At 46.3% G+C, this 12,500-nt stretch overlaps 1 protein-coding gene across 1 annotated transcript in view; it reads left to right on the top strand.

Moving 5' to 3' along the window:
* The window catches only part of NAGA (alpha-N-acetylgalactosaminidase), a 69,940-nt gene that overhangs the window by 48,759 nt on the left and 8,681 nt on the right, over nucleotides 1-12,500 (top strand). Inside the window, exons 4-7 of the mRNA XM_077448973.1 lie at nucleotides 1-5; nucleotides 1,767-1,861; nucleotides 2,335-2,496; nucleotides 8,300-8,497. The exon at nucleotides 1-5 is cut by the window's left edge and continues 173 nt beyond it. Coding sequence (XP_077305099.1) covers nucleotides 1-5; nucleotides 1,767-1,861; nucleotides 2,335-2,496; nucleotides 8,300-8,497 — 460 coding nt within the window. The remainder of the gene's footprint in view (nucleotides 6-1,766; nucleotides 1,862-2,334; nucleotides 2,497-8,299; nucleotides 8,498-12,500) is intronic.

Genomic DNA, 12,500 nt, shown 5'->3' with positions numbered 1-12,500 from the left:
TTTAGGTCTGTAGGCTTTTTTGTATCATAAATTTTATTTATAACACCTTAATATACATAAGACATTTCATTGCAAGTAATTCTGAAGAGATCTATACCCAAGTAGACTGCTTCAGGTGCTACACAACAGTTACCTCTGGTTTACCTGCACATCAAGTCAGTTATTTTGCTTTTCAGTTGCTGGATGGTCTGCATCTGGTTATCCTGACATATAAAAGTACAATGGGCCCACTCCTGGGTCAGTACCTCCTAAGCTACCACATTAAACTATCACTGAGATGGGCAATCAAGGTGGGAGGGGATAAAGCTTTTAAGCCCAAAAAAAATAGCTTAATCTTTTGATACATGAGCCACTAATGGTTTGAGAGCACCTGGAGCACTGAAGGGGAGATATGACCAGATGTGCAGGAAACATGTTATGGATGGGAACTACTGGTTGTACGTAGCTGTTTGAACTATTCCCAAGTCTCCAGTCCAGGACTTTCTTAAACACCAAGAAGGACAGATAAGGTATAAAAGGAGACGCACAGAACAATGCTGCATTGCCAGGTGAGGGTAAATGGCTCTCACCAAGGTGCAACAGATAAAAAGCCAGTGTGCATCCTACAGAATATTCTTGTTAGACAACCACAGACAGAACTCCAGTACAAAGAACATAGGCAGGAACAGATGGTCATAACCAGGAGCAACAGCCAAAAGAGGTCAGATAACCAAATAAGACCAGAATATACAAGACAGGCTTAGACCAAATGCAAAAACAGACAAAACGGTTAAGGCTGGACTTAGGTGACCAACAAACGGTTTTCCCCAACCACACATTTGAGGTGGATGCAGGAATATTCTCCACTGCATTATTATATTCTGACATCTGGACTTCTGTGCTGCCGGAATACACTGATCAATCACGCATTTTCTAACAGTGCTGTTCAAGAGGAATTGATCACTGGGTTTTTCTGGAACAAAACTGACCATAGACAGATTCAAATTTAGCTGGTCCCTGCTGAACCTGACAAATTTTGATCCATTAATGGCTAGCTTTATTTGGATACACTAGCACTGTCTGGTGAGCAAAAAGTCTTTGAAGCGAAGGTCCACCCAACACTGTAAAAGGTAAAAGCCAGCAGCTGCACATACTACAGCTGCTGACTTTTAATGATTGGACACTTATCTGACCTGGAGTCCAGTGATGTCCACACTGCAGCCGATGTTTCTATCAGCTGTCAGGTGCATGCCGCCTCCATTGCGAGTAAGGGAACCCGGCAGTGAAGCTTTACGGCTTCACGCCAGGAACCTTACTGCGCACGCATGAGGCTCTGCTCTTCTCTCCTACTGGCCTGGCAGCCAGGGAATGATGAGGAAGGAGGGAGCCCAGGCAATGATGTCAATACCTGAAGCTCCCGGAAGTGGGAACAGGATACCTGTAAAAGACGGGTGTCCTGCCCCCTCCCCCCAAAGGTGCCAAATGTGGCACCTGAGGGGGGGAAGGAGTACAACAAGCAGAAGTTCCACTTTTGGGTGGCACTGTGCTTTAATAAGCAACAAACACAGTATGTAGGAGAAACTCCTAAAAAGACGCTGTCTAAACTGCGATAACAGGGGAAGCATACCAGACTTGTACTTTTAAGAGATAACACATACCAGATTCACGGCATACTTGGAGGTGCCCGTTGTGTAGTGCGGGCGGTGGTTCAGATAAGTATATTTTAGGTATGTTTTCACGCAGGATGTGTTTAACACGTAGGATGTATTTGTTTTGTTCTGTTCCAGGATACCCTAAAATGAGTTATGCACTGAATGCAACTGGGAGGCCAATCTTGTATTCCTGCAGCTGGCCTGCATATGAAGGTGGTCTTCCTCCTCAAGTAAGTGTTTGGTTGGTAGTGAAAATTTTATGGCAAATCTAACAAGGCAAGTTACACAATTTTGGGTTAATTTTTGGCCATGTCAAGGGCATTCTGATTAGGAGGTACAGGATACCCTTTGCTTGGACTTTTAAATGGCTATCAGGTAATAAGGCATGCCAGAGTTTTTCGAAAACTGAACAGTGAGTATTGGCACAGACAACCATTAAAGAGGGAGGGTTTTATTGATGAAACGGGCAGAAAGGAAATCTAGATGATTAGTCTTTCTTTTTTTTTTTTTTTTTTCTTTTTTTTTTTTATTATCTGCTCCTGCAGTCATCAGCAGCTAAACATGTCGAAATACACCCTAGCCTCCACCTATAATTTGTTTTTAGTTTAGTGTAGACTTCTTATTTAACTATTATTCTGGAGTTCAAGTATGCATTTAGATTCAAAAAGAAATGTTCACTTAACCTGACAATCTGTCCATACAGGTGAATTACACGTTGCTTGGCAGTATTTGTAATTTGTGGAGAAACTATGATGATATTCAGGATTCTTGGGACAGTGTGCTGAGTATCCTAGAGTGGTTTGCCTTCAACCAGGATGCGCTACAGTCAGTCGCTGGCCCAGGCAGGTGGAATGATCCAGATATGGTGAGTTGAATGCTGTTTGCTTTTAACTGTGATCATATTGGAATATGTAATTCTAAATGTTCTCTATGCCCCTATATTTAGTTTCCTATTTGTACTTTTTTAATATAAAAGTTTGGATGATATGTTCTGTTTCCAGGACCTAGAAACCAAAATAAGATAGGAACATTTGTGCAAGTCTGATCCAAACAACCACCATCATTGTAGCTCATCACACCTTTTCTAACTAAGGCATCAGGATGGTTTTGATGGATGTCATAAATGTACACAGGCATCTAAATTACTATGCTTACATGTACACTAATGTTACAGGCAGTTTGTGCACTTGTTGGCAGCATCATTAGAAGGCATCCAGGTAGGGTCAGGGGCCATGAGGCTAGATCAGGCTCCATGTATTCTAAATTCCACCTTGCATCATATGTGCCATGTTGAGCATTCCTCACTATACATCTCCACTACGTATTCTGTGCTGTAAAAAACATTTCTCTTACGTTCACTGACTGACACAGCTCCTTTATTCTTGACCATTGGGTTGTTACGCCACCTTCAGGAGAGGACTAGGCAGAACATGTTGACATGTACAAAAAACAGAACTTTCTAGTTCCGCCCAATGGGGGTCCCTTCAGTAACAACCCAACCCTCCAGCCTACTTCCTGCAGCCTCAGTTTTATTCTGCCTTGTGAAGAAGGACCTAGGAACCCTGCGGGCCTATCGGTCTGTGGATTTTTTCTGTAGAAGGTTGCCTTTTGCGCAAGATTAAGATCCTGTGATCTGCTATCAAGAGCCGGCTGGGTGACAGGCTGCATACCCATATCCTTGTAGTCTCCCCAGCCTGGCCAGTGAGCGTGTGCGGACCAGAGCTCCAGGGGCGGTTGGTGAGTGTAATGCTCCGGGGCACACATATGACCGGGCTACTGATGTCTGCGTCACAGTGTGCCGGGCCAGCAGCCACCCCATACTGATCAGAGAGTGGGTCTGTGATGGAATGTTCCCCAGCTCGTCAGGACTGGTAAGTACAGCTCTCCCTGCCTCGGTGTGGCTGAGCAGCTGAGAATTCCCTGGGTGGTCGATTCGGGGGTCCCTCACCTCCCTCTCTTCTCTCCCTGTCTCTCCCCCCCCCCCATGGGGGATGCTGCATGGGCTGCTGAGTGGTGTGTGTGCCATAGACAGGGGCCCCCCCCTTACCTTGGGTGAGGGCTGCGCTGGGTAGTTGTGCCCTGGATGTCTGTAGGTCTCTCCCCTGGGTGTTTGGAGGTCTGTGTCTGCTGATCGCTATAGCGCTGTTTTCACGCCATTTCCTCTACCTGTTTTCACTGTCTCTTTTTGCATACAGTGCTCGGCTGCCATTTTTGGAGAAGTATGGTCAGACTCCATTTTACTGTGGTCTGGCGGCCATTTTCCCTGTGATTATGTCCTTTGTACTGGATGCTCAGCAGCCATTTTGTTGAAGCCTGAACAAGTTTTCCATGCTCAGTGCTGTTCTCTGGGGCTCAGTGCGGTTTTCTCTCACAAGCATCTGGGAGCTGACACAGGACACGGGCACACCTAGCTGGACAGCGCAGAACTCGGACAGGGTGGTGAGTCCTGCTGTGGGGGCCCCTCAGCCTGCAGCAGTTAGTAGGGTGGGACCATCACTGTCCTAAGTCCCCAACAGGTGGCAGACAGGGTAGGGCCAGCATGACTTCAGAAACTGGTGTTTCTTCCCCCGAAATCCAGGTAATTACAGCCATTTCGTCTGCAGACAGTGCAGCAGTGCCTCTAGACGCTTGTCGGCGGTCCTTAACACGTTAGTTGCCAAGGTGGAGTGGAGGTGGTGTGTGGGCGCAAGGATGGTAAAATGCGCCCCGCCCTCCAGGGAGAGCTCTGACGCAGACTCGGGCTCCGCTGAGGCTGTGACCTCTGTTTCAGATGGCGCTGACCAGGACTGATCGGACAGTGAGGATGAGTCCTCGTCCAGGTCCGCGTGCGACAAAACCACTTGTTGGAGCACTTATCACAGATGGGGTGATACCCTGAAAATTCAGGACACTGCAGATTCCTCGGCCCCTTTTGGGTCCCGTAAGACAGCCAGTACACCTAGGTGTTTCCGTATCTGACGTATTTAGATAAATTCATCTATAGGAATGGGGGCGACCGCAACGGACCTTTTTAGGTCCCAAAACGCATGGCGGTGCGTTCCCCCCTGAGGAGAGCCTTCCTAAATAATGGTCGGCTCCTCCGGTCATGGACCCCCCAGTATCCAGGTTAAACAAAAGTAACCACGATACCGGTAGAAGAGGTTCCTGTGTTTTAGGACCCCATGGTCAGGAACCGAGGCAGTGGCCCGTTCTTTATTTACGGTTGGGGGGTCAGCAATACAACCAGTACTGACCACAGCACTTGTGTCGCAGACACTTACCGAATGGGCAAAACATCAGTTCGCTCAGTTGTCGCTGCACTCCATCAGGGGGACTCCCTGGCATCTTTGGACATCCAGGATGTGTACCCGCACATACCCATATGCTTCAGGCATCAGCGGGTTCTGCGAAATGCAGTCGGAAGCCCACTACCAGTTTGTGGCTCCCCCTTTTTGGATTGGCTTGAGCACCCCGAGTCCTTACCAAGGTATTGACTTCAGTTTTAGCGTTGAGACAACGCAGGATTGCAATCGTAAGTTACAGGATGACCTCCTTCTGAGAGCAGCTTCCGCCTCAGAATTAAAGGAGGATGTGGGGATCACCATGCAACCCTGCAGGTAATTGGGTGGCTGTTGAACTATAAAGTTTGTGTTCATACCGATTCAGCGCTGTAGTGCCTCTCCCTTCAGACAAACTGCAGACTCTCAGAGCCGTGGTAAAATTATCACTGAACCACAGGTGCTCGTTACTGCGTTTCTGCATGCGAGTTCTGGCCTCTTGGTGACCTCCTTCGAGGCAGTACCGTATGCCCATTTTCTACCAGCGTCTTGCAGAAGGAGATATTGACACAATGGGACATATCTCCGTTATCCCTAGATCGGCAGATTCAGGTGAGCCAGTCGGTCAGGGACTCCCTGCTCTGGTGGCTGAGGTCCGGGAAGTTGTTCCTACCTCTGCATTGGGCTGTGATCACAACAGATGCCAGCCTGACCGGCTGGGGTGGAGTACTGGGAGTACAGTCGACCCATGGTCTCTGGTTGGATGAGGAACCCAAGTTGCCGATCAATATGCTCCAACTGCGAGCGATCAGGCTTGCCTCTCCACATAGTCAACGAGACTATGAGGGCGTACGATCAGGATCCAGTCAGACAACACCACGGCAGTGGCATATGTCAACCATCAAGGAGGAACAAAAAGCTCGGCTGCAGCACGGGAGGTCACTAACATCCTTCAGTGGACAGAGCGACAGGTACCAGCCTTGTCGGCCATTACATCCTGGGAGGAAGAAACTGGTAGGTGGACTATCTAAGTTGCCAGATGTTGGGCCCAGGAGAATGAGCATTGCATCCAGACATGTTCAGGCTATTGTGCCTATGGTGGGGCACACCAGACGTGGATTGCCTGGCTCCTGTCTCAATCGGAAGGGGGCGAGATTATCATCCAGGATATGAGATCCTTGGACTGACGCATCAATCGCGCTGGTGGCTCCATGGGATCAGTACCGGCGGATCTACGACTTTCTTCCGCAAAAGCTACTACCACATCTGCCCTACAGAGTGGAGGCCGAGGGAGTTCCAGTAATACTAATACCCCAGATTGGCCTTGGTGTCCCTGACGCGCCGACCTAGTACGCCTGGTTGCGAAGGCTCCCTGGCGACCGCCGTTGCGAGAGGACCTTCTGTGTCAAAGTCCGCTTCTCCATCTTGTTTTATCATAACTGTTTTTAACGGTATGGCTGTTGAGAGCCAGATGCTAAGGTACCGAGGCCTGTCGGACACGTTGATCTCAACTATGTTGAGTACACGTAAATCTTCTCAGAAGATATACCGTCGTACCTGGAAGACATACATCTCTATGTGTGAGGAGAAAGAATGACATCCATGCACCTATTCAGTTCCCAGGATCCTGCTGTTTCTACAGCAAGGAGTAGACCAGAAGTTGGTTGCAAGCACCATTAGGGGACAAATATCAGCCTTGGCTGTCTTTTTTCAGTGACCCCTGGCATCTCACTTCTAGTGATCACTGTTGTTCAGGATGTCCGACTTGTAGTCCCTCCAGTGCGTCCACCATTACCCCATGGGATCTGAACCTGGTGTTATCAGTGCTTCAGAAACTGCCGTTTGAGAACATCAGAGGAATTCCCTTGTTGAATCTTTCTCAGAAAAAGGGTCTTTCTAGTGGCCATTACATCGGCCAGGATGGTTTTGGAACTGATGGCCTTGTCTTTCAAGTTGCCCTATATGGTTAACCATTAGGATAAGGTGGTGTTACGTTCTCAACCTTCCTTTCTGCCGAAGGTGGTTTCGGCATTCCGCATCAATGATGATATTGTGTTACCGTCTGTGTCCTAAAACCGACACATTCTAAGAGGTGGCCCTTTATTCCCTGGACGTGATCATGGCTATAAGGATGTATTTGTCTGCCAAGGCTCCCCATCGGGAGTTACATCTGTTTGTTTTGGTAGCTGGTCCAGAACAGAGGTATGGCTGTCTAGTCGATCACCATTTCCGGGTGGGTCAGACAGATGTGGTACAGGTACAGGCCTACGCCTTTAAGGGGCAAGTGCCCCCCCTTTCCTGCCATGGCCCATTCCACCAGGACAATTGGGGCATCTTGGGCTTCCGACATCGTGTGTCAGTCGCTCTGGCATGTAAGGCGGCAATTAAGTCGTCCGTTCACACTTTTACCAAATTCTACTAAGTGGATGTAAGCGCATCGTCTGATGCCTGCTTGGCTGCAAGTTTGCAGGTGGCCGTGTAATGTTGGAATTCTGCACTACTTTTTCTGTTTTAAAGAAAATACAGTTGCTTTTGAGTATAATGCACCGTTGCATTGTTACCGCAAGTTCTGATGCGGTCAGATAAGGTGGTGACTCCCTTGTATGGGAGCACTTCTGAATGTGGGTGAAGTTCTTTTATGCCGTTTCCCACCCCTCCTTATGATACTGCTTGGGAATGTCCCAATGGTCAAGAATAAAGGAGCTGTGTCAGTCAAGGAGCGTAAGAGAAAATAGGATTTTTGTACTCCCTGTAAAATCCTTTTCTCAGCACCCTCCCCTCTTATTGTTGTACGTTATATTACTTGTTGCCATACTGAGGCTGCAGGAAGCAGACTGGAGGGTTGTTAATGAAGGGACCGCCCCTTGGGCGGAACTAGAAAGTTCTGTTTTTTTGTACATGTTAACATGTTCTGCCTAGTCCCCTCCTGAACAACACAATGGTCAAGACTAAAGGATCTGTGCCAGTCAGTGAACTACAGAGAAAAGGATTTTACTGTGAGTACAAAAATCCTATTATTCTCCGCTCTGAACACTGTGCTGCCCATTTTATAAGCCAATGCAGGTGCCAAAACTGCTGTGATGCCTAAGGACCCAGCTGGCCTTCATCTGACTCTGGCACTTACTGATGTGTCCTACATAAGTAACTTGTGAAACTGTCAAAACAACTACAAATATCAACAAGAAATCCACTGATACTTGTAGTTTGAAACAAAAGCAATGTGGCCACGTTGAATGCCTGATCTAGCAGAAATTTAGAAAATATGGCAAATTATGTTCTTATCAACAATATAAGATTATAGGTTTGCCCTTTTTTTTTTTTTTTTTAAATGATTTGATTTTTAGCTTCAAGCTTATGTAATAATATAATAATATACATTTGAAATAAAATTAACATGTTTGTATTTTGTAGCTCATAACTGGAGACTTTGGATTGAGTTATGAACAATCTAAATCTCAGTTGGCCATTTGGGCAATCCTGGCAGCTCCATTTATTATGTCAAATGACTTGAGGACCATCTCACAAGAAGCCAAGGAGCTTTTACAGAACCGTCTGTTGATATACATTGACCAGGACCCCCTAGGAAAACAGGGAAGGAGAGTGGCAAAGGTATGTTTGGAAGGTAAAAGTGTACATCAGGTCCCCTAGGCTCCAAGACAGGCTTTCCCAAATTTACATGGTGCATAGAGCGTACCTCACCCCCCTTAGGACCGCCAAATATAATACGAATCAATCTGTTTTCTGCCCGATATGTACTGTTGAGACTGGAACATTTTTCCACCTTATCTGGTCTTGCCCCAAATTGCAGGAACTTTGGATACAAGTAGTATCATTTCTACATGATGTTATGGGCTCACCCTTGGCCCTCAACCCCAAACCCTGTCTCCTAGGGATATTTCCCGAAGTATTGGATAAATTTACCAAAACTTTTCTGCAGGAAACCTTGTTTTCTGCTCGAAAGGTTATAGCTAGACAGTGGATGAGACCACTTCCGCCCAGGGTGGAGGACTGGAAACGGGAAGTTAACTCCACGCTCCCGTATAAAAAATTCATATATAAAAATAGGGGATGCCCAGCTAAATACAATAAAATTTGGGATAGGTGGTTGCGGGAGGCTGCCACGTGTGATCAGGAACTTTGATGTAATGTTGAAGTAAATGACATGTATGTGCTATGACATTGTTTAGCTGTGATCCAAACTGTCTATTGCAACGGAGAAATGTTTCTTTATTTACTGTTATGGTTCTGACGCAACACCTTTTGATTGTTCGGTGTTTACCACTGTGATTGTACTCTATGCAATACTGTTCAATAAACAATACGTGTTTAACCCAAAAAAAAAGTGTACATCAGGCCACTAGATCGAAACTTGCAATAATATATTTTTGGAAGTTAAAGCGGAAGTAAACCCATCCATAAAACTTTTCATTTCCGGCACGTGCCGGAAATGTAACACTCCCATTGGTTTTGCTTTGAATCAAACTGTCAAACCATCCGATGGCTGGTGTCATAATTGATCACATGTGCAGCATCATGTCAGCTGTTGATTCAAGGCAAAGATGGCAGCTTCCTTGGCTCCATACAATAGGGGGGTTTACTTACTGTTTCATTCTACTTTGCCATATGGAGTCAAATTTTATAGTTGTAGTCGGGGCAATTGGATATAACTTAAGCAAACTAGACTCCTTTTTCACACAACCTTCACACATATAGTGAATGTATGTGTGTGCTCCCCATAGAAGATGATGATGATGATCATGATGATTTAGGATTTATATAGCTCCAACAGTTTTCTCAGCATTTAACAAAATTAAGGCACACATTACAAATTGGTACAAGAGGAATCGGAAGGCCCTGCTCATTAGAGCCTACAATCTAACAGGGAGGTTCAATTGATACAAAAGGTAATGGCGATGGGGGATGAGGTAATGCAGAAAGTAAAACGGTGTATTAGTTAGAAGCAGGATAGGTTTCTTTAACCACTTAAGGACCAGGCCTCTTTTTCAGATTTGGTGTTTACATGTTTAAAACAGTTTTTTTTGCTAGAAAATTACTTAGAACCCCCAAACATTTTATATTGTTTTTTTGCTAACACCCTAGAGAATAAAATGGCGGTCATTGAAATACTTTTTTTCACACCATATTTGCGCAGCGGTCTTGCAAGCACACTTTTTTTTTTTGGAAAAAATTCACTTTTTTAAATAAAAAAAATAAGACAACAGTAAAATTAGCCCAATTTTTTTTTTTTATATTGTGAAAGATAATGGTACGCCGAGTAAATTGATACCCAACATGTCATGCTTCAAAATTGCGCCCGCTCGTGGAATGGCGTCAAACTTTTAGCCTCAAAAATCTCCATAAGCGACATTTAAAAAATTCTACAGGTTGCATTTTTTGCGTTACAGAGGAGGTCTAGGGCTAGAATCATTGCTCTCGCTCTACCGATCGCGGCGATATCTCACATGTGTGGTTTGACCACCGTTTTCATATGCGGATGCTACTCACGTATGCGCTCGCTTCTGTGCGCAAGCTCGTCGTGACGGGGTGTTTTTAAAAACTTTTTTTTTTTCTTATTTATTTTAATTGATTTTTTTTATTTTTACACTGTTTTAAAAAAAAAAAAAAAATGGATCACTTTTATTCCTATTACAAGGAATGTAAACATCCCTTGTAATAGAAAAAAGCATGACAGGTCCTCTTAAATATGAGCTCTGGGGTCAAAAAGTCCTCAGATCTCATATTTGGACTAAAATGCAAAAAAAATAAAAATAAAAAAAATTACATTTAAAAAAAAATATACCTTTTAAGAGGTATGGGCGGAAGTGACGTTTTGACGTCGCTTCCGCCCTCCTATGGTATAGAGACGACTGGGGGCCATCTTAGCCTCACTCATCTCCATACCCAGCTAGGAAAAGGACCCGATCGCCTCCGCCACTACCGACGGCTCCGGGAAGGTGCGGGAGGGTGGCGAGAGGGGGGGTGGCACCTCTCCCGCCGCCGATAGCGGTGATCTTGCGGCGAATCCGCCGCGGAGACCACTGTTATCGTACAGACGACCGGCGCCTGAAGAGATGGATATCTCGGTTGTGGCAGAGATTATATTTCGGTAGGGCTCCACCCAATAAAGGAGGAACGGAGGCCTTGTATCCTTCCACTTCAGAGCTAACGCCTTTTTAGCATAGGAAAAAAAGTATACTTAACAGTCTATTTGGATTTTGACAATTCCTCCTCCATAAAGTCACCCAATAGGCATCTGGCCAGGACAATGCCATACCGTATGAAAGTAATCCCCTACATCTAAGCCACTCTGGTGTTTCCACTCTGCCCATCTTATGAAGGCTTGCAGGTGTATAATATATACTCGGTGGAGATAATTAAACTGGATAATTTTGTCCCTGCCGGCCGAAATCAGATGAAAACATTGAGTCAGTGACCTCAGCCCAGGAGTCCTTTGTAGGGGATGGGATTATCAGTTCTCCCCTGAGCCTCCACTCTCTCCATCCTAGATAACGAAGAGGTCAGCAGGGCGAAATAATATCTGGAGATGTTTTGAATGGTCTTCCTCCAATAGCAATTTCTCCGGCTCAGAATGGGTGAGCTGAACCTGCTGAAGACCAAATTGGGCTGCCACAGCATGGCGCAATTGCAGATATTGGTAAAAAATAGGCGTTGGGTTACATCATATCATTACTGCTTACTGACTGGTTGTTAGAGGTTACAGCACACATTACGACTCACTGATTAGTTGCTAGAGGTTATAGTAAATGATTTCTGCTTGTTAATTGGTAGTTAGAGATTACTGTACAGTAATACTGCTCGCTGGTTGGTTGCTAGAGGTTACAGCACATTATCTCCTCACTGCAGGTGGGCACGATATACATATAGCCGCGTACACACGGGCGGACTGTCTGGCCAACTTAGTCCGCCGAAACACATTTCAGCGGACAGTCCGCTCGTGGGCGGACTAAGTGTTTCGGAATTTCCGTAATACTGTCCGTCGAACTCGCATTTCGGCGGACAATCCGCCCGTGTGTATGCCAGTCCGCCGTACTTTTGAAATGAGCGGACTTTTCCCGCCCGGAGAAAAGTCCGCTCATTTCGAGCGGGTATCCAGGTAGGCGGGGCCCGCGAAGGAAACGCCGCTGGCCCCGCCGCCTGGTATGGACTTAAAGGGGAACCCCAACGCCGAAAAAAAATCGGCGTGGGGGTCCCCCCCAAGTCCACAACAGACCCTTGTCCGAGCACGCTACCCGGCCGGCCAGGAAAGGGGGGCGAGCGAGCGCCCCCCCTCCTAAACCGTACCAGGCTAAGTGCGGCCCCCCCCCACCCCAAAGCACCTTGTCCCCATGTTGATGAGGACAAGGGCCTCTTCCCGACAACCCTGGCCGTTGGTTGTCGGGGTCTGCGGGCGGGGGGCTTATCGGAATTTAATAAGGGGGCCCCCGGATACCGGCCCCCCACCCTATGTGAATGAGTATGGGGTACAATGTACCCCTACCCATTCACCTGTAAAATAAAAGTACAAAAAAAAAACACAACACACGAGATAAAATACTTTATTGCACAGCTCCGGGGGGTCTTCTCGCCGGACTCCTCTGCTATCTTCCTGTAG

The sequence above is a fragment of the Lithobates pipiens genome, unplaced genomic scaffold (genome assembly GCF_037356315.1).
Source record: "Lithobates pipiens isolate NorthernLeopardFrog02 unplaced genomic scaffold, aLitPip1_a1.2 Scaffold_22, whole genome shotgun sequence".
In the NCBI taxonomy this organism is placed as follows: domain Eukaryota; kingdom Metazoa; phylum Chordata; class Amphibia; order Anura; family Ranidae; genus Lithobates; species Lithobates pipiens.
This window is presented reverse-complemented; position numbering and strand designations above follow the sequence as displayed.